This window comes from Ammospiza caudacuta, chromosome 12 (assembly GCF_027887145.1).
Source record: "Ammospiza caudacuta isolate bAmmCau1 chromosome 12, bAmmCau1.pri, whole genome shotgun sequence".
Classification (NCBI taxonomy): Eukaryota; Metazoa; Chordata; class Aves; order Passeriformes; family Passerellidae; genus Ammospiza; species Ammospiza caudacuta.
In genome coordinates this window covers 913,632-939,336 of record NC_080604.1, presented here as the reverse complement: position 1 = coordinate 939,336, position 25,705 = coordinate 913,632, and the positions used below count along the sequence as shown (strand labels likewise).

The following is a 25,705-nucleotide window of genomic DNA, read 5'->3' as shown; positions in this document are numbered from 1 at the left end:
GGAGGGAGGAACACCACTCACTCTGGCACACCCATGAACTGGGGTTATTTAGTGGAAGAAAAGGAGGCTCAGGGGGCCCCCATCACTTTCTGTAACTGCCTGAAAGGAGGTTGTGCTCAGGTGGCTGTCAGCCTCTTTTCCCAGGTAACAAGTGACAGGACAAGGCAAAGCACCCTCATGTTGCACTAGGTGAGCTTTAGGTTGGGTGTTATAAACAGTTTCTTCACTGAAAGGGAGGTCAGGCTTTGGAACAGGCTGAATGTGCAGGTGTGGCACCTGGGGATGGGGTTTAGTGGCAGCACTGGGTGAACCATTGGTCTCAATGATATTTTTCCATCTTTAATGGTTCTGTGGTTTTTCCCTCCCCTAATTCCTTGCACAGCCATCGCCTTTCTGCTCCTCCTGCTGCCTCTGCTGGGGCTGGCTGTCACTGTGCAGTGCCACAGGGGCACAGCCAAGGGGCTCTGCAGCCCAGGTGCAGCAGGGGCTGCGCTCACCTGGGGAAGCAGCGTGGGCTGCAGAGCCAGGGAAGCACCAGCCCAGGACTGCCACAAAGACATTGGTGTCACTGAGCAAGATAGAAAAAGAAAGTCAAGAAGTTCAGCTCTGTTTTTTGAGGGCAGTTCAGACTCATGGTCAGTGCTGCTGTGCTTCCTGGAGATTTTACAGACTGACATGATGTCATGCAGCCATTCTCCCTTCTTCCAGCATCCCTGAGTTCAGAGGGAGCAGAAGAGTTTCCTCACTGCCTTCCTCAGTTGCCTCCTCCCAGCACAGCACGAATCTAGCCAGATAAGCTGTATTTTGGAAGTCCCCCAGTAGAGCTTATGCATGAGCAGAACATAAAAGATACCTAAATTTATAAAGCCTGAGCTCTCTGCGTGCTGAGGTTGAGTGTGCAAGTATTTGGCTTTGGGTCTGTCTGCCCCAGCCCCACAAAACAGCTTAATCCAGAAAAAACAATCTAAAAAAAACTTCATTTGCTGGCAGTTTAGATTCTGTTTAGTTATAACTCACAACCTCAAAACATAGAAATTAAGTTTAATTGTTCATAAATTATACAGCACACAGCACATACTGTTGTAATCTGCGCTGCACATATCTATATGAAGTATTAACACCAATGTTTAAACAATGTTTAAACAAAATACAAAGTCACCACAGGCAGCCTTAAACCTCAGCTGTACCATTTTGCTAAACTATTTTGGCTATGGATGTGATTTTTCACCCCTCTACCCTCATATGGTATTAATTCAATTGTTTTAGATGTTGTACATGCGTAAGAACTAGAAGGGATTTCCTCAAACAACAAACACTGAAGATAAAAAGGTCGATGTTTATAAAAATGTCAAACTCCAAGGCTCTTCCATGAGTTGTTAGAGGATTGCTCTCATGAAGACTCCGAGCCAGTCTCTCAGGAGTCCTTCAGCGAGGGAAGCTAATCCTGAGTTTCCACTCCTGCGCCCGTGCTCGTCCCTCAACACAGCACCAGCAGCAGGAGTGCTGAAGGGAGAGCAGGGAAATTTGGACGTGGTTTAAAAGATCCCAAAAGTTCTTCATCACTCTGGTTTTGGGTTTGTGCTCAGGAGCTCTCTGGAAGCAGCTCCCGCACGGTGCTGCTGGTGTTCCTGCAGGGGTCTGTGGCTGCCAGGTGCTGAAAGGGCCCTCCCTGTCACAGCTGAGCTGCTGCTCTTCCGCAGCAGGGGGGCAGACAAGAAACCTTTAAAAGACATTGTCTTAACCTTGTTAAAGGAGGGGTTTGTATGTCTCTTCTCTTTACTTGCAGCTCTAAGCATGTTCTGGAAGGCCATGCTCTGTCACAGGATGAGGTGGGAGAGCCTTTGGAGTCACTGGGCCGTGCTTGTTCCCTGGGGAGTCTGTTCAGTGCCCCAGCAGCTTTTCCTGCCATCCAAGCTTAGCCCCACCTGACACAGCTCCAGCCGCTCCTCAGGTCCTGTCCCTGGTCACTGAGAGGGGAGCTGTTGGCTGTGCAGGTGTCCTGGTGCTGCTGGTTAGGTACCAAACCTCCAGTGCCCTCCACAGCCTCCATGGAACTGGCTCCAGGAGCTCCAGACCCCTCCTGTCCCAAGGAGCTCAGCATGGGCTCAGCACAGCAGCTGCAGCAGCCCCAGGAGTGGGGAGAGAGGCAAGGCCTGCTGGCAAAGCCCCCCTCAATATTCCCCCTTCCTCTTACCCTCTGCACTCACCTTCTCCTTATTCTGCAGATCCCTTCTGTGGATGCCTTCAGGGCAGGCCGGGGAGCGGCTCTCAGCTGGCACCTGACACGGAAACCCTGAACGGGCGCCCTCCCACCCCCTGTGCCCGCGCTGCCACAACCCCTGGGGCCGGGACACGGCTCTGGGACCCCCAACACACCCTGAGCCGGGACACTGGGAACGGGGACCCCCCAGGCACCCCACACCCCTCAGAGCCCTGTCCTGCGACACTCGGGGACACTCCGGGACACCTGGGGACACTCGGGGACAGCCGGGGACACCTGCGCTCTGACCCGCCGCCGCCAGGGGGCGCTAGCGCCGCGGGACACGGGAATGGGGAATGGGAGATGGGGACATGGGAATGGGGACACGGGAATGGGGAATGGGAGATGGGGACACGGGAATGGGGACACGGGAATGGGGACACGGGAATGGGGAATGGGAGATGGGGACACGGGAATGGGGACATGGGAATGGGGAATGGGACATGGGGACACGGGAATGGGGACACGGGAATGGGGAATGGGAGATGGGGACACGGGAATGGGGACATGGGAATGGGGAATGGGACATGGGGACACGGGAATGGGGACATGGGAATGGGGAATGGGAGATGGGGACACGGGAATGGGGACATGGGAATGGGGAATGGGAGATGGGGACACGGGAATGGGGACACGGGAATGGGGAATGGGAGATGGGAGATGGGGACACGGGAATGGGGAATGGGAGATGGGGACACGGGAATGGGGACACGGGAATGGGGACACGGGAATGGGGAATGGGAGATGGGGACACGGGAATGGGGACATGGGAATGGGGAATGGGACATGGGGACACGGGAATGGGGACACGGGAATGGGGAATGGGAGATGGGGACACGGGAATGGGGACACGGGAATGGGGAATGGGAGATGGGAGATGGGGACACGGGAATGGGGAATGGGAGATGGGGACACGGGAATGGGGACATGGGAATGGGGAATGGGACATGGGGACACGGGAATGGGGACACGGGAATGGGGAATGGGAGATGGGGACACGGGAATGGGGACATGGGAATGGGGAATGGGAGATGGGGACACGGGAATGGGGACACGGGAATGGGGAATGGGAGATGGGAGATGGGGACACGGGAATGGGGAATGGGAGATGGGGACACGGGAATGGGGACACGGGAATGGGGACACGGGAATGGGGAATGGGAGATGGGGACACGGGAATGGGGGCATGGGAATGGGGAATGGGACACAGGACCGGGAATGGGGATACGGGAGCGGGAATGGGAGATGGGGACACGGGAATGGGGACACGGGAATGGGGAATGGGAGATGGGAGATGGGGACACGGGAATGGGGAATGGGACATGGGGACATGGGAATGGGGACACGGGAATGGGGACACGGGACAGGGAATGGGACATAGGGACCCGGGAATCAGGACACGGGAATGGGGAATGGGGGCATGGGAATGGGGACATGGGAGAGGGGAGTAGGGACACAGGACCGGGAATGGGGATACGGGACTGGGAATGGGGAATGGGGACACGGGACAGGGAAGGAGGACACGGGAATGGGGATATGGGAATGGGGACACGGGACAGGGAATGGGGACACGGGAATGGGGAATGGGGACACGGGAATGGTGACACGGGACAGGGAATGGGACATGGGGACCCGGGAATCAGAACACGGGAATGGGGAATGGGGGCATGGGAATTGGGACACAGGACAGGGAATGAGGAATGGGGACACGGAACAGAAAATGGGGCATGAAGGGTCTGGGAATGGGGACACGGGACAGGGAATGGGGACACGGAATGGGGAATGGGGTCACAGGAATGGAGAATGAGGGATACCAGATACGGGATATGGGGATGGAAGATACGGGATGGGGGCACAGGGTGAGGGAATAGCGTGTACAGAATATGGGCCATGGAAATGAGGGCTATGGGGTACAGCCTCCAGGACATGGAGGAGGGAATGGGAGGTACAGGGGATGGGAATGGGGATATGGGATAGGGGTGTGGGAATAGGGGTGTGGGAATGGGGGATAAGGAGTGCAGGATAAGGGTATGGGGGGGTGGGATACAGGGCACAGGATAGGGTGCAGGGTGGGGATGTGGGATGCAGGGTGTGGGATGGGGATGTGGGATGCAGGGTGTGGGATGGGGGTGCAGGATAAGGGTGCAGAGTGGGGTGTGGGATGTGGTGTGCAGGATCACCCCAGCTCAGGAGAGAACTGGGGAAGAGGCTCCAAGCCCAGCAGGATGAGCAGGCCGTGGTAAATGGCTCCATCTGGAGCTCGGCAGATCGCTATCAGTGGGTCTCGGAATGTCGTGTTAGAGTCCAAAAATTTGCAAGTGTCATAATATATGTACAGAAAGGGAAATTGTTTAAACTTCTTAATCAGCCGTGGCCATATATGGGTTTGAAATGTAGTTCTGAGCACAGTAAATAGAAATTTGCCATATCAGATGTAGGAATTGCAGTGTAAGCAATGTGAAACTCAGGTCTCATCTTGCCTCAAGTGGATGGCAGATCTCCTTCTGGTGGCTTCAGTGTCAGCAAGGGTTTCTCCCTTAGAATTTAAAATCCCTGCTGCAGGGTCAGGGGCCTTAAATGCTTGTGAGGGTCCCTGTCTGTGTGTGAAAGAAAAATAAAAGACCTAGTGGACATGGCAGAATCACTGAAAGGAATGGTTTGGAAGAACCCTTCAACACTGAATTGTTTTGTATGGTTTGGCCTTCAGTGAGAGCTATTTGATGTTATGAGCTCTCCAACTCAGGGAGTTTACCCACAGTAATGGTGCTTATGAGGGACAGGGAAGCTAGCTTTGATATGATTTTAATATGTATAAAACATCTTGTTATTTTTTAAATAAAGTGTTTCAATTAGCCGTTATTATGTTTAATGATTTAAACATCTCCCTGCTGATCTATAAACCCAAATCATCCAGATCTGATGTAGCACTCGAGAACTGGGAACCAGAAGTGACTGGAGGCAAACCATAAAACTGAAGAGTGTAAGGATTTTATTCTGCTTCTTCCATTTTAAAAACCGAAGGCCCCAGCTCTGCACAGATGTAGTCATTAAGCGAATTTTATGAACCATAAACAGCCCTGCTGCAGTCACCCACGTGCACACTGAGGCTGTTTACAGCACGAGGCTCACAGGGTGCCAGCAAAGCATCCTTGCTTTCTGCACAGATGCAGGGCTGGGCTGGATTTCAGCTCACACAGGAGTGATAAGGACAGATCGTTGCTTTCTGCCTGAAACTCCTTTATCACCTAGAAATGAATGGAGCAGCCAGGTGTGCTGTTTCAGGTGAAGTATGGTTATTTACTGAACCACTGCACTGGTGTTCAACTTGCTCCTTTATGTGTGTCCCGTTGTTTCAGGATGTGTCACCGGCAGTGTCACCTGCCGGGCTCTTGGCCATCGCTCCTGGGGTGGCCAGGGTGGCTTTGGTGTGGGCTGGGCCTTGGTGCTGGGCACTGAGCACAGCCCCAGGCCGTGGCACCCCCTGTCCACAGCAGAGCAGGACAGAGGTACAGCTGTCACCAAGGGAGGTACAGCTGTCACCAAGGGCGGTGCCACTGCACTCATCTCTCACTGGAGCCTGGTTTCAGGGGCAGCCACCACCCTCTTGGCTGGGCTGGGGAAGGAGCTCTGAACCTACAGATCTGTTCATGGCCAAGAATCAGTTCACAGAGAAGAGGCTGTCCCAAAAGTACTGCCTGGCCTGAAACCTAATCATGTATGCGACAGCTTGCTGGTTTGTACTTCCAAGCATTGCATCCCTTGTCCATGAACTAATTAAAGTAAAAATAAATGAATAAAAATTTTAAATTTTAAAGAGAGAGAAGGGGGCTTTCACAGAGTGTGCCTTACTGTTTGTGCTGGTTTGGGGCCCTGCACAATAAAAGGATTTGGGCAAGTGTCACAGCTGGGTACGTGCGTGGCACTCAGTGTGTGGTACCTGATGGCAGCCGTGGGGACAGAGGTGGCACATTTAGGCAGCTGCTCGTTCTGCTGGCTGTTCCAATGGAGATAAATGAAATGGATTCAGACAATAGTGGTTTCAGGGATGCTTTCCTTATGCTTGGACAGAAACGGAGAACACCCAGTTTGTGAAGAGCTGCTAGGGTGTGTGTAGGAGGGAGGAGGATGGACCATGGACCTCGAGAGGCAGGGAAATAAAGGGATTGCAGCCCTCACTCAAACCAAACTGCATCCTCTGAACGTGACTCTCAAAGTTAATTCCATAGTCTGACTTTCTGACAAAGCCAGGTGTTCACAGAAAATCATTTTTAGGGGGATACGTGTTAAATGGCCGCTGATGAAGCTTTACCCAGCCATTAAACATAACTTATTACTCAGGCCTGAGCTATTCCCTCAGCCCGAGCGCTCCTTCCCAATTAGCCCGTGATGTCACGTTTTCCACTCTCTTCGTTGCACTTTGTGGATTTCCTGAATATTAAGTGCCGTGGGGAGGGAGCGGGAGGGAGGCGGCTGTGCCTGACCGCCCTCCTCGGGCCCCGGTGGGAAGGGCAGGGGCTGCGGGGCGATGCCCCCGCAGGGCACCGGGGGCCCGCAGTGCCCGGCAAGGCGGGCGGGCACAGCCCCGAGACCCGGGCACAGCCCCACAGCCGGGCACAGCCCCGAAACCCGGGCACAGCCCCACAGCCCGGGTACAGCCCCACAGCCCGGGTACAGCCCTGAGCCCTGGCACAGCCCCGAAACCCGGGCACAGCCCCACAGCCCGGGCACAGCCCCACAGCCCGGGTACAGCCCCACAGCCCGGGTACAGCCCCACAGCCGGGCACAGCCCCAAAACCCGGGCACAGCCCCACAGCCCGGGTACAGCCCCACAGCCCGGGTACAGCCCCACAGCCGGGTACAGCCTTGAGCCCTGGCACAGCCCCGAAACCCGGGCACAGCCCCACAGCTGGGCACAGCCCTGAGCCCGGGAACAACCCCACAGCCGGGCACAGCCCCGAAACCCGGGCACAGCCCTGAGGCGGGCACAGCCCTGAGCCGGGCACCGAAACCCGGGCACAGCCCTGAGCCGAGCACAGCCCTAAGCCGGGCACAGCCCCGAAACCCGGGCACAGCCCCACAGCCGGGCACAGCCCTGAGCACTGGCACAGCTCCACAGCCTGGACAGAGCCCTGAGCACAGGTGCTGCCGTGAGCCCTGCGCAGCCCCACAGCCAGGCACAGCCCTGAGCCGGGCACCGTTGTCCCGGCGGGCTCCGGACACCGCTGTCCCCGGCGCTGGGGCGCCATGGGAGACACGGGGACATTTTATCGGAGTTTTAGAAAAGGTGGTGTTGAGAAAACAAAGAATTGGTTGTGTTTAAAAGCCTCTGAGAGCTTTGATACAAGTTTTAAAACACCCTCCCGAAAGCGCCCCGGTGTTTCATTGATGCGAGCAGCCCCGCGGCTCCGGTGTGATCGGGTGTGACCGGCACCGGGCCCCGCTGCCCTGAGCCGCCACCCGGCTGCGAGAGCCCTGCCTGGGCTGCCCCCGGTACCCCAGTATTTCCCCGGCTGGGATATTTCCCGAGGGATCCGGGAGCCGAGGAGTTTGGGTTTCGCTGTTCTCCCCGTCACGGTTGTAGGAGTCGGGAGAACTGCGGGAATTCAGAAAAATTCCTCGTCAAATCGGGGATGAATCAGCGCAGCAAAAGTATTCCCACCCCAGGGAAGATTTTAGAGCACTGGGTGAACTTGTTTCCTTTCTCGTAGCAAAGTTTTCACGGGTGGAAGTGTCATCCTTCTCGGAGTTACTCAGCCGAAACAGACACATCAAAATATCTGAAGCGTGAAAGTGAGCGAGAGGAGCCTCTAAAAAACGCGTTCTGCTTTTATGCAAAACGAAGATCAGAAGAGTCTCGTAATGTGATAAATGCATCGATAGTTTCTGAAATCAGTTAGGAACATTTGTATAAAAATTATTTTTTATAAAAGCTAACTAGAAATAGTCTGTTTCTAGCAGCAATTTAAAGCCTGTACCTCGTGCAAGGAAAAAAAAATCAACAAAACAACCCAACCCTAAACAAAACAAATAAACCAACAACCTCCAAAATAACAACAAAACAAGAATTTTAAAAAGCCACTCGATAAATGAGGAGCGATTTTGTAAATAAAAGTGATTCCATTCTGGTTGCTGGGAGGAAAAAAATTTGGAGTCTGCAGTTTGTTCACGTGGTTGGTCCCTAAAACCCCACGTATGTTTCTGAACTCCCACTCTAAGATGCTGCTTTTTATAAAAGTGAATGAATCTACCACCCAAATCAATGTGAAATAAAAGTGCGGGTTTACATGCTCTGTTAGAGTACAGGAGATCAGACACTACTGCACTAAAAAAAGTAGTAGTAGTAGTAGTAGTAGTAGTAATAACAATAATAATAATAATAATAACAATAACTTCTGTCCTTTTCACTACAGGATTTGTTTTTCAACGATTTTAAATTCCTGACTGTGAGTACGGCCAGATGGTGAAGTTCACCCTCTCTTTCTTCAGTGCAGCTTCGAAATGTTTCAGTAGGAGCTTTTTCAGAGGTGCTATTTTTTTATTTTATTTTATTGGTGACCTGGGGGGCTGTAGGCCTGCTCGCGGGAGGATGTGGGATCCGCCGACCGTCCGTGCTCTCCTGAGCAGCCTCGGGGCAGATGGATCCCAAGGATTACAAAAACTTAAATTATCAAAGTTGATGGCGTATGATAGGAAATTATTCCGGGTCTGTACCACTCTGATCCTAACCTGCTCCGGGGTGGGGATAGAAGTATTGTTATTTACAGTTATTCTTGAGCTTTGATTTTTTTTAAAGAAACAAAAAGCTCAAGGGAGGCGTGGGTAATTTCTTTTACGTGCACTATTTGTTTATGAGCGCGCTGGTCTCGGGGGTGAGGTTGTTTAAGCAATACGATGTGGATTTGCCTTCTCGCTTGGACGTGTCCAAAGTTCTTCTCACTTTACTCATAATTATTCTCCTAGTTTCATGGTAATAGCTCCAGTGGCCTCTTTGGCCTCGGCCGTAGGAAATCAGCACTTTGGCATGGAGCGCCTTGTGATCTCAGCAGAGCAGATGGACAAAGCACGGCAGGACGGAAACGGGCATGGTTTGGGGTTGGGATTTTTGGTTTTTTCGGGGGCCCCGTTGGTCTCGGTCGGGGCTCCCCGGAGCGCAGGTGTGCACGGCTGCCCCGAGATTCCCGGCGGGCATTCGGGGAGCTGGGGCGGGATGGAGGCGCCCGGTCCCGCAGCATCTCGGAGGGTCCCGGTGCCGGCCCCCGCTCCGCCGCGTGTCACCAGCCCGCTGGCGGTGCACGCACCGAGATGATGTCTGAGCAAATGACAACCCGCTAACAGCAGGGAGCACCCGGGCAGCTGACGGGGCTTCAGCCCGTTAGCGTTTCACAGAGCGAGTGGCGTAATTTCAAATTGAAGAAATGTGGAGAAACCAGAACGAATCCGCGCGGAACTGCTCCGTACGAGTCGCAGTTACCATATGGAACAGGTTATGTGGGCAGGCAGCGAAGTACAGAGCATAAATTAATTCGTTGTTGTCGCATGCAGGGGTGAGTAGTACAGAGAAACAGCAGCAGGACTCAAATAGCGCTGACAGGAGCAGCAGGGCGGCCTCGTGTTCTCCGCAGTTCCCTGAGCGCCTCCGCCTGCCCCTACCTCGATATTTAATTCAAGTTACGGGGCCGGGGGCTCCTGCGGGATGCGGGGCCCCGGGGCTGTTGGCCGGCTCTGGGCCGTGCCTGCGGGCCGGAGCGGGAGCCACGAGGAGCTGCGGGGCCCGCCCGGCTCGGGGCAGCCCGGGGCCGGGAAAGGCGCTCGGACACTCGGGCCCCGACGGCAGCCGAGCGCTGGGACGTGTTCCCCGACTGCTGAGCCCACGGACGGCGCTGGCGGGTGACCTCCGTGGCCATCGCATCTCGCTTAGGGCTTCCGAAACGGGGCCGGGCGAAATCCCGCGGCTGCTCCGCTCGGCCCCGCGCATCCCCCGGAACACGGGAGAACACGGGCAGAACCCTCTTTTTTTGGTCTGAAATGTTAAAAAAGGAGGCTGAGCTTCCCTTGCCGGAGGGATGAGCCCCGCTGCCGTCGCTCTGCGCGGGCCGGCCTGGCCGTGCCCGTGGGCGCCTCCCGCGATCACCGCCCGGTCACGGTCACCCGTGGGCAACCCCAGCCGTGGGCAGAGGCCGAGCGCAGCCGAAGCCGCCCCACGCCGTGGGACCCGAAACGATCTGCCCGTAATCCATTAGCGCCGACGTTTTCGGGAGGGATTTGGGCGCTCGGGCTCCTGCAGACGAATCTGGCTCGAAGCAAGGCAGTAACGAGCAGGGGCGGCTCGTGGATCTCCGCTGTCGTGCGTGAAACAGGCTAAAGGGAATAGAATGAATCACGTTGTACCGAGCAGAATGTCCGTGTAAATGATCTAAAAGTCCAGGGAAGTGCTCCGCTTTGTGCTGGGTTTTGTTTCCTGACCAGCTCCTTTTAGATGTTTACACCGCTTTGACCAGGGCCGGGGGGGAGCTCGGAGCTGGGGGCATCGGGGCCGGCTCCCCCCTGCCCTCGGCCTGCCCGGGCTCCGCCGGGCCCCGGACACCGCCCCGGGGCTGCCCCGAGGGCTCCGAGTGCGGCGGGGCAGGGCCGAGAGGATGGGCCCAGGCTCCGTGTCCGCCTCCATCGGCCGAGGAGCCCCAGAGCCGCGGTTAGCCCGTCGGGGGACGGATGGGGAGGGGGACGAGGGCTGGGACGGGAATGGGAAAGGGACGGAAGATTGGTGTGGGGACGGGAACGGGGATGGCGATGGATACGGATATGGCCACGGGAATGGGGCTGGAGCCGGGAACAGGGACAGGGATGGTCATAGGAATTAGGCCGGGACTGGGAGCGGACCCGGGGCCGGGGCTTCGAGGGGGCCAGCGCTTGTTTGGGTGTCTGCTCTCCCGCAGCGAGCAGAACGGGTAATTTGCTTTATATGGCGGGGGATCAAATGCTGGGCTGTAACCCCCGCCGCAGGTACTCGCCCGCCCCGGCCCCTTCCTTCCTCCGCAGCCCCTCCCGCGCCCTCCCCCGCCGCGCTGACGGCCCCGCGGGCCCGGCCGTATAATAGGCGGCCGCCGCTGTCCCGGGGCGGAGAGACACACGCTGCCCGGTGCCGCGCCCCGAGTGCAGCGGCGGGGACGGCTCCGGGCGGCCGCGCAGGGCCAGGGGAGGGGCGGCGGGGCGATGGGCAGAGCCCCCGCTGCCCGGCTGCCGGCCGGGGGGCTGCGCTAGGGCGGCCCCGGCGGCCGGGGGTCCCCCCGCGCCCCGGGGGCGGCGAGGATGCAGCACCCGCTGGAATTGGGCGCCGCGCGCTACTTCCCGGCCGAAGCCTTCCCCGACCACCGCTCGCACCGCTACCGCAGCTTCATGATCGAGGAGATCCTCACGGACCCCCCGGACGCCAAGGGCGCCGCGCCGGCCGGGGAGCTGCTCAAGTTCGGGGTGCAGGCGCTGCTCTCCGCCCGGCCCTACCACAACCACCTCGGTACGTGCCGGGGGGCTCCCCGCGGCTGGGGGGCGGCTGGGGGCGGCAGGCGGGGAGGCATCGCCGGCCGGGGGTCAGCAGCGCCTTTGGGAGCCGGGTTCCTCGGAGACAAACTCAGCAATTCTGCAAAGCTGCCGCGGGCTCTGCCGGCCGTGCGCATCCCCGGCGTGCCCGGGCCCTCCAGCCGGCAGCAGCCGCGAGTTTGGGGCCTAAAAGCGACAAAAGCGGCTCTGCCGCTCCGGCTCTGCACAGAATGGCGTTTGGATGGCAGGGAAGAAGGTTGTTGTCGATAGCTTTGTTTTGGGGTTTCCCCCGTGTTTTTGGATGAGGTGAGAAGTGCCGGAGCCGAGCAGCGGGGTCTGCGCGGGGCTGCGAGGGGCGGCAAGAGGCCGGCGGTCACAGATTTAGCTGGAAACCCGACTTATGTGTAAACAAAAAAAAATTATATAATATGCAGAGATATTTTATATAGTATATAATTATATGCTATGTTTATATAATAATAATAATATAGCAGATGAAAGGCATAACATTATGTTATAATCCATGTTTGGATTTTTCTTTTAAAAGGGGTGCCAGCATTGTCTGCCCAGTCAAATATAGCATCCAGGACAAATGCAGTTTATTAACATATTCAAATAGGTTTGGGCGTTTTGTAATTGTAATTGTTATTGGTTTTATTGTTTGGGAGAGTTTTTTGCGGTTCTTTTTCTTTTTCTTTTTTTCTTTTTTTTCTTTTTCTTTTTCTTTTTTTTTTTTTTTTTTTTTTTTGTATTTTGGGTGGTTTTTGTTTGGTTGGTTTGTTGGTGTTTTTTTGTTTTGGTTTTTGTTTTGTTTTTTTGTTGTTTTTGTCTTTGTTTTTGTTTTTTTGCAGTAGTGTTTAATGCATTTTGAAGGCTATTACTTAATATACTTTAAAGGCCGATATTTAAACGGATGATGGCGAACGCTTTCACTTCGCAAGCCATCTTCAACTGCAGAGCCGTAGCTCTTCATCCATTGACCTGAACAGAAAAAGACTATCCCAATCTCATTTTCTGCCTTTAAGAGAAAAAGCAGAAAGCGTCAAGCCCCTCTGAGCTTGACGGGAGCAGCATGCGTTAGAATATCTAGAAATTAGTATTATTTTCAGGATGAAAATAATATTCAGAACCGCTCGGAATAGCGGATCAGATGAAAGGCTCTTTACACCCCTCAGGCTCAGTTCCGCTGGGATAGGTGGGAGCGGGATGGGGCCCGGTAGGAAGGGAGGCGATTTCGGGCAGGCCGAGGAGAGGACCCCGCAGACGCTCCCCCAAATCCCTTCCCCGGTGCCGAGCTCGCTCTCGTGGGAGGCCGGGCCGAGCGGGACCGCAGCCCCAGCCCACCCTCAGGCCGGGGAGCGGAGCGGGGGCGTCGGGAGGGACCCAGCCGGGCCGGGCCGAGCCGGGCGAGGGATTTGAGCCGAGCAGAGCCGGGCGGGATCGGGGAGAGCTGAATGGAGCCGAGCAGAGCCGGGCGGGATCGGGGAGAATTGAATGGAGCCGAGCAGAGCCGGGCCGGATCGGGGCGAACAGAATCGAGCCGGCGGAGCGGCGGCCCCAGCCCGCTGGAGCAGCATCCTCGGGATGGCTCGCTGTCCCCTCCCCGGGCGCCCCTTCACAGGCTGCTCTTCACGGAGTGGGATAGAGATTATCGCCAGGTCGAAAATATCCCGAAAACTCCTAGGAAGGGAATCCTGGGACCGTGGCCGCCCCCGCGGGTAGCCGAGCTCAGCTGGGTCCGGCACTGTTGGGTGGCACCGAGGGGATCGCTTTTGGGTCGGTTTGAGTTAATTTAACTTGTAACCACCAAGTAACTCCGTGATTAGCATGCGCTGGTGGAAGGGTAAAGCGTGTCTGTGCTGTGGAGGCGGCAGAACCGGGGGGCTCGGGGCCGAGGATGGAGGGGAAGGGCCCGGGGCTCCTTTAGGGGCCGCTCCCCGGGCAGCCCCCGCTCCCTGCCGGCGCTGACCGCCGCTCTCTCCCGCAGCGGTGCTGAAGGCGGAGCCGGCCGCCGTGTTCAAGTTCCCGCTGGCTCCCCTGGGCTGCTCGGGGCTGGGCTCGGCGCTGCTGGCCGCCGGCTCGGGGCTGCAGGGCGGCTCCGCCTCGCCGCATCTCCCGCTGGAGCTGCACCTCCGCGGGAAGCTGGAGCCGGGCCCGCCGGAGCCGGGCAAGGCCAAGAAGGGCCGCCGCAGCCGCACCGTGTTCACCGAGCTGCAGCTCATGGGGCTGGAGAAGCGCTTCGAGAAGCAGAAATACCTCTCCACGCCCGACAGGTAGGCCACGGCCGACCTCGGACCCGGGGCGGCACGCCACGGGACGGGGCTCATTTTGCTTGAAAAAGTCGGGAATCTGCCATCTGAGAGGGAAGCTGCCGGCCTGACCCCCTCTCTCTCTCGCCCGCAGAATAGACCTGGCCGAATCGCTGGGGCTCAGCCAGCTCCAGGTGAAAACCTGGTACCAGAACAGGCGCATGAAATGGAAGAAAATAGTAAGTGCCCCTTCTTAACAGTCCTTCCCCTGGGCGCGCCGTGTCCGCGTTCGAGCCCTGCCCTGCGGGCTTCGTCCTTCTGCATCTCGGCCCTGGCACGTTTAGCGATAACGTTAAGGATAATTATAATAGTAATGATGACGATGGCCGTAATAATAATATGGCCCTGGTCTTTAACACCGCGTCCCCGGTCCAGCATCTCCGGGGCTCCGGCCCGCCGTCCCTCCCGTCCTGTCCCGCTGTTCCGCTGGGCCCCGGGGCAGCCCGAGCGGAGCCGCACCGGCCGGGGCACGGGCGAGAGAGGGGCTGCTGAGCCCCGGGCCCTTCCTCCGCCCCCTCCTCGCCTCGCAGGTGCTGCAGGGGGGCGGCCTGGAGTCCCCCACCAAGCCCAAGGGCCGCCCGAAGAAGAACTCGATCCCCAGCAGCGAGCAGCTCTCGGAGCAGGAGCGCGCCCGCGATGCCGAGAAGCCGCCCGAGAGCCTGGGCTCGCCGGCCGAGGTCAGCCAGGAGGAGTGAGGGGCAGCTCGGGGAGCACGGAGGGCAGCTCGGACCGTGGCTGCGCCGCCCTCGGGGCGCTCGGACGCTTTGGCCGCACTCCGGCCCCGCCGGCCGCGCCCTCTCCGCGCTGGGCTGCGCCGCGGCCCGAGGGGCCAGCAGGACACTGGATCCCACCATCCACATCTACTCGCGCTCTAAAACCCTGTGGTGCCCCTAGTTATTCGAAAACTGCATTTTATGATCAGTTTTATTAATGCGAAGATATTTACTTTATTTCAATAAAATATTTTATGAACTATTGCTCTGAGTAGCGTAATGCTTTGAGGTTGATTTTTAAAAAAATTGTTGGGCTCTTTTTTGTTTTTTTTGGGGGTGGGGGATTTTTTTGGGTTTTTTTTCCCCACGGAGGCAGATTAGAGATTAAAAACGAAGTTCCAGGCAGAGCTACAGAGAAAGTGCAAAGCGCAGGGGTACCGGTAGGATTCTCCCGTGATTTTTTCGCCACGGTTCGGCTGCCCGTGGCCGGGAGACGCCAGACCCTCGGCCTTCCCTTGGTCAAATTCGGATGCTTTCGGACTTTAAAGATACATTAGTTGGTGACAGAAGGTTAATTAAGTTCTGCACTACCCATCCTGAACGGTACTTTTTAAAAAAAACTCTTAATTGCTGCTGCGATAAAGCAGCAAAAATCCTAGTACGAAATCGTGGCTCTTTATTGTTCGGGTGGGGGTTTTAAAATTTTGGTTTTTTTTCGCTTGTTTTCCCCGAGTCTCTTCTCCACGTTTTCCGCTGGGATGTTAAATTACAGGCCATCCACCGAGACATGCAATTACTGCTATTCTGCTAAGAAAAGAAAAGAAAAGAAAATAAAAGAAAAAAGCAGCAGCGCAGGGAAGAACGAGAGGCGAGAGCGAGGGCCGGGAGCGGCGGGATAGCCCCGGGCTGAGCCGCTGCTGCGGGGCCGCCTCGCAATTAACGGCGGTAATTAACGGCGGTAATTAGCGGCGGTAATTAACGGCGGTAATCAGCGCTCTGGGCTCAGGGCTGGTCTCTGCCCCCCTGTCCCGGCGGAGCGGGATCCCCGTCCGGGACAGCGGCTCCGGGAGGCTCCGGCCCGTCCGTGCTCAGCGGCGGGAGCGGGGCACAGGCACAGCACGGCCGGGCTTTCACCCCAGACCGCCCCGTATCGCCGCGGAGGAGCCCTCGAGGTGAATCTGCTGCACTCCTGCCGGCCGTTCCAGTTTTCCTCGTTTCTCTCTCCGGCCCCGCTGCCCAGCACGGCCCGGCCCGGGAGGTGCCCCGAATCCAGCCCGGGATAAATCAGCCCCCGGGATGAGCGGTGGAGGACACGGCCAGTGCCAGGTAAACAGGAACCAGCCTCGTATCCTTACACTGAAATGACTTAGATATTTAACCAAGCAATTGATTGAAAGTGTTTTTTTTTTTTTTTTTTAATTTGAGGATGAGGACGGGTGCTGGGAAGAGGGAAAGCGGCGGTGGGGCTGGCAGAGCCGGGGTTTGTGGGACCCTTCGGCGCGGTCAGGACGCGCAGGGCGAGTGCCTTTGTCACTCCCTGTCACCTCTGGCTGCTGTTTCTGGGGCTTTCAGAGCGCACGGGAGCAGCACCCGGTTTTAATTAAAAGAGAGATTGGCTGGCGCATTAAGCTAAATTAAGAGGACGACAGGCTGTGTTCGTGTCACACACAGGGCTGGAACAGCCGGGCTTCACTCGGTGCTAGCGCCTTCGCTAGAGAATGTTAATATTTTCTTTTCACAGCTGAGCAAGTGACGGAGCAGCGATTGTATTTTCTCAGATCATAAGGTGATGGGGGTTTTTTCAGCACACCAATCGTTAAATAGAGTAAGTGGTTTTTATTTTCATTTGTGTTTTTCCCTCGTAGGCCGCCAAGAGCGGGCTGGGGATGCTTTGGTGAAGCCGCGTTTCTGCCCAGCCGGGTCCGGCCGCTCTGTCCGCGCACGGCGGTCCCGGGGCAGCACACGCAGGTAAAATTCCCTTCAGGTTGTGCCGCGGCAGGGAAACCTCCCAGGGGGCTCGGGCGGAGCTTCTCTCGGCCCGGCAGGTCCCGAGAGCCCCGCACGCAGCGGGTGGAGCTGAGCCCGTGCGGGGCAGCGGCGGGCACGGAGCGCTGCGGGAGCGCTGCCCGTGACATCCCCGCGGCAGCCCCGGCCCAGCCCCGGCCCCGCTTTAGTGACACATTTCTGCTCCGGGAGGAGCCCGCTACAGCCCCGAGAGGCTGCGAGCCGGCTGGCGCGAACGAAACCCGCAGTCCTCTCAGGCGCGGAAGAAGCCTGTGAGAATTATCGGACAACATACCTGACTAATGGGATTTCTTTATTGGCTGGTTTGGTTTGTGTTTTCTTGTAATACGTATATACACGTACAGTCACACGCAGGCATTCCGATTGTTTTTAACGATTTTTTGTGTTGCTTTCTGTCCAATTTGAATTCCCCGCAGGTTCTCCAGGTCGGCTGCGGGCTGGGCAGGCCGGGGTGCAGCAGCCGGGAGCCGGCAGAGAGAGAGGGGCGCTCAGAGGGATGGGGGCGCTGCCACGGCAGGGCTGGAACGACAGCATCTCCGATGTCCCTTCCAGCCCAAACCACGCCGAGATTCTCTGATTCTCTTTGAAAAGCCAGGATAAATGCCACCGGCCGCCAGTGACAGCCCTTCCAAACGCGCTCGATAATATCCCAGTGTATTCAACAGCAGGGCTGGGGCTGCCCCTGAGCAGCGCGGATAAACCTCGCTGGGCCACGAGCGACCAAAGGAAAGCACAGCAGGCCTCTCCTGCACACAGGTTCCGTGCTGATGGATAAATGTGGACAGTGCAGCATAACCACTTCACTTTCCGATTGCCTTTCCCAGCTGTGAGGAGCCCGCGCGGTGCTGCCGGGCTGCGGTTCCCGATTCCCGCAGAGCTGCTCAGCCCGCAGCAGCCCCGGGAAGGGCTGCGTGGTTTCGGTCCCTGCTGCGGCTTCTCCTCAGAGCCCGGCTCTGCTGTGGGAATGATCTCGCCCGGCAGCACCCAGAGCTGCTGCAAAAGCCACGAGTATGATTTGCCGCTGCTGTGTAATTCTGGAGCCAGTAAAGGATATCTGTAGCTAACACACCTGATGGTTGCTCTCTGTCTGTGTGTAAATAAGCTGAGTTACCACACATTCATGCTGGGAGAAATGCGTCCACACTGGGAAACTGCACATTTTAATTACACCTGTATAGGTAGAACAGCATGTGTTTTCTCTGCAAACAAAGTGGAAGGGTGTGGATTGAAGGCTGGAAAAGTGGGTCCTTCCATATTTGACTGCTCCTCGGGTCACAGGTAATCAGCAAACCTTTTGATGGTTTTCTTAACAAAAATCCTTTTAAGGCGAGTTTCCATTTCAAACATTTCCTAAAGTCCCTTTTAATGAAGCATCTCAAAGAAACCCGAGAAAAGTTCTGCTTTTTCATCAATGTCAATTTAAATATAGCTGCACGGAGCCAGGGGTGTGAAGATGAATGCCGTGGGTGTTTATTCAGAGGCAGCTCTTGGGCTGGGGGGCTGCAGGGGCCGTGGCCTTGCCCTGACTCCTGCCCCACACCTGCAGGCAGGGGAGGTCTGCTCTGCCCCTCTGGAAGAAAAAATTCACCGTAGAGCAATGCTTTGTGGGTGCTTCTCACAAAAAAAAAACCCTAAAGCACAGAGTTGATGCTGCATTTTCCCCTCCAGGGGTGGGGAGTGGGGATGTGGATGGGGGGGGTCAGTGGGATGGGGAATGAAGGGGGATGTGGGGGGATTCAGGAGGAAGCATGGGGGCTGTGAGGTGTGTGGGGATGGGGGATGATGGAGGAGTAGGGATGCAGGGGCTCTGGAAGGATACAGGGTGTGGGCAGGGGGTGCAGCATGCTGGGGTGAGGAGGCTGGAGGGGATGCAGGGAGGATGGAAGGGTGGGAAGGGACATATGGGGGTTGTAGGGAGCATGGGGAGGATGTGGGAGGATGCAAGAACACGAGTGTGAGACTGTGGGATGGGGGAATATCGAGGAATATTGCGGGGTTATAGGGGAAGGAGTGCAGAGAGATTTTGTGGGGCATGGAGAGCAGGGAGGGGATGCGGGAACCCGCACCCCCGTGTACTGATAAAAGGCATCACCCAGCATCATCTCAGAGTGCTGGGGTGGGCCAGGCCTTCTTGGATTTGGGGTGAAAAATTAACATCTATCTGGGACTTTTCCTCACCATTTTGGTCCAAAAGGAACCGAATGCAGAGGCTGAGATGACCTACTGAGTTCAGTCAAATCCTCTAAAGTTCATTAACCAACATGTGATGTCCTGTTATCAGATGTTTGTCTTAAGCCTCATGTTGGGTTGAGGTCATTGCACACTCCTTAGATTTGGTTGTTTCAGCTGAGTTGTAGAGTAGATAAAATCTAAATGCTAAACTCCCAATTCCCTGAAATTTGGCCCAGCAATGTGTAAATAAAGCTCAGGGCAAGTTTGCATTATCCATGCTAACACAGCTCTCCATGCTGTTATGTCTGCTTGGCTGAGCTTTGCCATGAAATCTGCAGGAAAAGCGCCAGGAGGAAAGCTTGGGGACAGGGATGGCTCCCTATAATGAGGCTGGTGGTGACCACTGGGTCAGCAGGCAGCAGTTTTCATGGCAGACTTTAAAAATACATCCCTTGCCCCCCAGCTCTGCGTGGATGGAAAAGTCCTGGTTGTGCATGGGTTCATCTGTTTATAAACAGAGTCCATTAAAACATGATTATGTACATCATGGGCTCTTCCTCTGCTGGGTCCCCAATCCATTGTTTATTCTGCACCTATATTAGCCAACCACAAAATGAGCTTGTGGTGTTTTCAGAACGTGTTTCTCTTTAGGATGGGAACGTGGGAACTTCCTGAAATTGAAATGGGACACAAGGCCAATGAGAAAGGGCCAGACTGGTGCCTGAAGTTGGAGTATCGGTGGAATGAGAAGATTCCACTTTCTTGCAGTGGTTTTCCCCTGAGAGGAGCAGCTCAGAGAGCAGGGGGCAGAGCCCACTCTCTCTCTGAAGATGCTGAAGTCAGGGGGTTTCATTTAAAGGAAGAATTACCCCTGGAGGGGGAAACCCTTGGGTCACCTTGAAGAGCTCAAGTTCAGATGTGCCTGCAGCCACAGCCCAGCCCTTCCCACCCCGCAGCTCCCCAGGCATGAGCTGCAGTGAAAGTGACACAAAGCCCATGAGTTTATGGCAATTGCTCCCCAGCGGGTGTCCCGTGAGTGCCCAGCTGGGAGCTGTCTGTGCCCCTTCCCCACCTCAGCACACCCTGCCAGGAGCCAGCAAACCAAGGGTTAACAGAGCCCAGCGCAGATGTGCAGGGGAAAACTGCATGTCCTGGGAGCTCTGGAGACACAGGACTGCAAAACTGGGAGAGGAGAGCCTCAAAACCTGCACTGGGCTATTTTACATCAATTACGGCATTTTTACGTGGATTAGATTAATTTATTACGAACTGTCCTCTCCAGCTCTGAAACTTTTACTTTGTGAAGAATGACTGTTTTGTCAGGGAAGAGTTCTGGGTAAAAATCTACGTAAGGCAGGAGATGTCAGCAAAGCACAAGTCTGACTTTGGCTGGCAAGGAAGGTGCTCCCAAAATGCTCCTTTCTCACCACAGTGAGCTCTCTGAGGGAGAAGCTGGCTCTTCATTTTGAGCTACCAAGCTTTTTCCTTCTCTGCAGCTTGACAAGGTTTTAGAGAGATCCCACGCTGTTATTGCTGCTAGAAACATTTTCTTTCTAAGGTGTTTACTAAAGATTAAAGACAAGGAGTACAAATCCCAAATATTTTCAAATTATATTATCTCTTAATTGTATAATTTGCTGAAATATGGAAGTGAATAACATCTTGTCTGAGTCAAAATAACTTTTAACGGATGTTTAAAGGAACGAATCATCTCTGTGCCTTGTCCTCTTCTCCTTTTTGGGAAAGTGAGAGCTGGGTTGCTGAATATTCCCATTTATTAAACAGAAATTCTCACAGAGCCTGTTCAGACTGTGCAAAATGCTGGATGTCTGTGCCAGTCCTTGCAGATGCTCAGAGCCTCCTCTCATTCCACTCTCTGAGGCTCAGTGCTGCCATAGGTAAGGTTTAAAGGGTCCCACAGGGTTTTTTTTTTAATTCTGTGGTGTGCTGTGAACTTTCCACGTTAATGAGTGTGTCAATATTTCGTGTTCAGATTTCATACTGTTAATTTTAGAAGTCACAGAGTGCTGCTTGTTTCCTGGCTTGTCTCACCAGGCGAGTGTTGGTGTACAGACCATGGTGTAAAACAGAACAGAGCACGTTGAGCCCAGCGCTTATTTGAAATTAAAATTCCTTACTCACCAGGATTTGTACCAGTAAAGTACAAGTGTTCAAATATTTGCAGAAAGTGCCTGTGAAGCAGCTGCAAATTTGGCTGAATTTGCCTCTGAATTCCAACGAATATTTGCAGATTTTGGGCTAAGCTGTGCTGCATGGAATGCTGCAAGGGCACAGGTTTGTAGGTGCCAGTGCTTTACAATTACCCGCGTGCAAATTGCAGCTAAACCAGCTGGATTTAACTCTTACTGATTTAAAGGGAAAAGTACAGCCAAGCCTGAAAAAAATCCTAAACCAAACCCCTCCAAGCAAACGCAGAGAACAGCAGAAGCTTTAGACAAATACCCACATTAGCGCTCTGCGGCTCTCACTGCAGCTTTCCCTGGCTCCTGTTGGAAAGGAGGCAGCAGAGTGTATTTAACCCCTTCATTCCCCGGTGGCAGGAGGAGCCTGCTGGGCAGGGCTCAGTGCTCAGGGGTGACTCCTGCAAGCCCAGATCTCCCCCTGAGGCCCCAGAGGGCTCCTTCTCTGGGGGGAAGGTAAGGCGTTCACAATCGTTTTCGGAAAACCTCATTTTAGCAGAATTTTGCGTTTTCAGCATGCAAATGGGTTCAGTGTGATCAGGACTCAGGAGGGAGTGCTTGGCTCCAAAGGGATGTAGTTTGCTGAGGTTTGGAAAGCTTGGCAGGGATGCTGGGCAATGAGCTCCAGAGGGTGGCATGGTGTCTTGAAACACAGAATTTCCAGTCAGTTTTGCTCCTCTTGCTGCACCAGGAAATATCTGGATGGCAAAACTTCCACAGATTCCTGTGATCTTCTCTTGCCTGTCTCCCTGATGCTGTTGCCATGCTTGTTCCTTTTAGGAATGGATTTATAAGACATCCTGACAGACCTTTCTGTGACCAGACTGAGACGTGAACTGTTGGATATTGGAAAAAAATAGCAGTAAAAGGTATTCCTTTGTATCTAAATTTTTTGATTCTCTACAGTCCCTCACATTGTCTTCTCCCATTGTCTTCTTCAATCCTCTGCTTTCCATCACTTGTGGCACAGGTGGACACTGCATTAGCCTTTAGCGGGCAGTTCTTGTGTTTGCTTGGCATTTCCAGCCAGATTAGCTGGGAACAAGCTCTGTTGTCCGTGCAACAAGAGCTACTCCCCATTGTTTGCTCTGCTAATTGCCACCTGCTAATTTCCCTTGTCCCAAGTGTTGCCCCAAGGGTAACAGCCTCTTCTCCTTTCCCCTGCAAATCTTGGCTTTGTGGGGCTCTGCCATCATTCCCTCAATGTTTCCCCACTGGGCTGTGCTGAGCTCTCCACTCTTTCATCCAAACCACGATGGGTTTCATTTCTGGCTGAAGAGCATCAGTGCCTTGCCTGTCCATGGCAGGGGGGTGGAAGGAGATGATTTTTGTGTCCCTCCCAGCCCAAGCCATGCAGGGATTCTGTGATTCTCTGCAGGCACATGCAGTGCTTTTGGAACCAGACCCTGGCACGTTCCTTTCTGCCTGGTGCTCTTCCATGTCTTTCATCAAGACCTTTCTCAGAGTCCTGGATGCACACCCATGGTGCCTAAATTCCCTGTATCCCTGTTTTTGGAGAGAGTCTCAGTCCTTGAGCCAGCTCCTGTTGTCAGGTTGCCCTCCAATGGTTTGCTCAGGGCACTCAGTCTTTCTGATCACCCGAGGAATTTCACTTGGATTCCCATGGAAGGTTTTATTCCCTGAATGTTTTACTCCATGAGGATCTGGAACTGGAAGTGGAGCTGTGCTGCACAGAGGGAAAGGTGAAAACCTCCATGGAGACTGTGGTTGCAACCCTGCTCATTTATAGGGCTGGCTTTGATTTCTTTTAATTGAACATGTTAAGAGTTGGCGTTCAGAGATGTCAGGGCTCATTACTGAAAAGTGTTGGTGGACTGCTTAAAAATTTGGACTGAAGACAGAAGAATGAGAACTTTTTCTTATATGGCTAAGGTTTCATCCTACCCCTGAAGATTTCCAGTGAATTCAGAGATGTTCTCTAAAGTCAAATGGCACAAAACCCCCATGAAAACCAACCAAAAAGGAGAAAATATGGAAAAAGTATCTTGCATAGGTAAATGCAAAAAAAATATTCCCTCCAACAACGAAAAATGTTGGAAGGTTGTTGCGATTTGATTTGAAATTCAAATACTTTAAAAAAATTAATTTTTTTGTTGTTGTTGTTGTTTTAAACCTAGGTCATATGGTGCACTAAAAATCTGCTGAGGAAGATGGCAAATTTTAGCCCATGGGAGTTTTTTCATGCAGAGTGCTTAGTTCAGCACTGCTCTGAGAAGAATAAACTTGGGGGGTCTGGCAGTACCCTGTGCTTCCCATGAACCCATTCTGGTTGGACCCAGGTGATTCATTCAGGTTGATTTTTCTCAGAAGATGTAACCGAGGATCTGAATTTAAGGAAAAACTTCTCCTTTTTCATTAGAAGAATGCTGGCCAGCAAGACTGGGATTGGGAGAGCAGAGCAGTGCCAGGAGCTGGGCTGCTGCACCCAGGGCGTGTTTGAAAAACTGAGATTTCTCACAGCAACGGAGTTCCCCTGCAGATACCTCACGTGTCTGGGAGGAGGCTCCAGGACCACAGTGTTCCATGGAAATTTTGGTGGTCTGGAGCACTGACAGCCTTCATTCATCTGCAAGTGTCTGGCCTTGTCCAGAGAAACAATCCTGGGGTGTCCAAATTGGTAAACGTGACTCAAATCATGGATGTGAGCGCTGCTGGGAGGGTAAAGGGAGCAGAAGGAATCAGTAAAGGTGCCTCTGCTCTATCTGTTTTTATTTAATAGACTGCATGAGTTTCAAATCTGCTGCAAACTTAAATCAGGGTGAAATTTTGCAGTGCAGGGACACCCCTCAGTGGACCTGGGTATTAGTGTATATTAAAGAAAGAAAGGGGAGGGTGGGGAAAGAAGGAAAAGCTCCCCAAGAGTTTAGAGTGGGATTCTGGTTTGTGTTGGATCCTTGTCCTCTAAGCTTAGAGCACTCTGGTAACCTGAAGGATCAAAAGTGTCCTCAAGCCCTTAAATAGATGGCTCGGAAATACTTGAAATGTGTTTCATTTTATGGTGAGTTTAATGTTTCTAATCTCGGTGCAATTTACAATTACAATAAATATCACAAAAAATTAATGTGGCCACTTCAAATACAAAGGAACGACCAAGTGTAATCTGAGAAATTTTTATCAACATGCAATTTCCTTAACAAAAACATCAATGTATCATTTCAGAATGCCAAGAAATATTTATCTTTTGGGACAGCAAAATCATTTGCAGAACGTTTTAACTGCTAAATAAATATTTTACTGGCAACTTCTGAGGCATCATAAATGCAGTCAATATAAACAAAGCAATGTGGAAAGCAGCTCCAGCCTCAGTTCAGAATGTGCTGGGCTGGTTCGTGGCAGCACAGGACTCTGGGATGCATTTGGCTGAGCCTCTGTGCTTGGAAAGATCTGATTTCTTCCTGCTCTTATAAGCAAGTTTGCTTCGTTTATTTGGAAGTTCTGGCAGCAGGAGCCACAGTGAGCTCTTAGGAGTGGTGATGCAAGCAGTTAGCATTGAACTGAAACTGGCCTTCAATAGTTAAATTTCATTTTTTTTTAATTGAATCCAGCGCCCATGAAAGCTACAGGATTTGCAGCCTTGGAGGGACAGTTTGTGTGCGTGGCTGCAGAACAGGAACAAAAAGGCTGTGGGGGCTCCAGCTCCCTCAAGGTCTGGGCCAGGAGCTTCAGCACTGGGTTCTGCCCTCGCTGTCCCCTCGCTGTCCCCTCGCTGTCCCCCAACACTGCCCGGCTGCAGCGGCACTGCGGAGGGGGCTGCGCTTGGGAAGGTCCCTGGAGGCAGAGCAGAGACTTGTTCTGCAGCACAGGTTATTTCTCACCCTGTTATTCCCAAGGACAGCATCAGATCTCACACTGAGCTTTCCTTTTTGTGTGGTCATTACCAGCACTCGCCCCCTTTCAAGGGATGTTTCTGCCTAGGTCGGGTGGGAATTGTCTGTTTCCAGCAGAGCTGCTCATTCCCATTTCTGTGCCGGTGTTGCTGTGCCCTACTCCATGGAGTATTTGTTGGAAGCATTATTGTCTGTAACTCTTTGCATTCCAGCCGTGGTTTGGTGATCCCCCCGGTGACCTGTGTGTGCTGATCCACACGTTTGGTGTGGCTGGGAGAGACCATTCCCAGGCTGAGGAAAAGCTGGGGGCTCCGGAGGCGGTGATGGTGATTCCCTGAATTTTGGGATGGCCCGGAGCTGATGCTGCAGCAGCAATTACTCCGCAGATGGTGGAACGGGCTGTGTGGGAATTCTCCTGGGAAGCAGCACAGGATCTGCTCTCGGGCGGCAGGGAGAGCTCCTGGGGATGCTCTATCATCCCGGGGAACATGAGCACACACCTATTGCACAATGCATCTTTCAGAAGGGACTGGGAAATACATCCTTGTGAAAAAAAACCAAGGCAGGAGAGTTTATTTAGTCCCAAATCCATTTAAATGGTGTATATTCCTAGGGTTTCTTGGTAGTAACTGCAATTTAATCC

General features: G+C 54.1%; 1 protein-coding gene and 1 long non-coding RNA gene across 2 annotated transcripts; both read left to right on the top strand.

Moving 5' to 3' along the window:
• The first annotated feature begins 11,439 nt into the window (after positions 1-11,439).
• BARX1 (BARX homeobox 1) lies at positions 11,440-15,075 on the top strand. The gene is made up of 4 exons (XM_058813112.1): positions 11,440-11,771; positions 13,782-14,067; positions 14,198-14,282; positions 14,634-15,075. Exons 1-4 carry the CDS (start codon positions 11,567-11,569, stop codon positions 14,796-14,798), a joined length of 741 nt encoding a protein of 246 aa, XP_058669095.1. The 5' UTR covers positions 11,440-11,566; the 3' UTR covers positions 14,799-15,075.
• Positions 15,076-15,943: 868 nt separating this feature from the next.
• Positions 15,944-17,874, top strand: LOC131563231 (uncharacterized). The gene is made up of 3 exons (XR_009275282.1): positions 15,944-16,142; positions 16,682-16,784; positions 17,258-17,874. It is a non-coding gene; the product is annotated as an uncharacterized LOC131563231 (long non-coding RNA).
• The last annotated feature ends 7,831 nt before the right edge of the window (positions 17,875-25,705 follow it).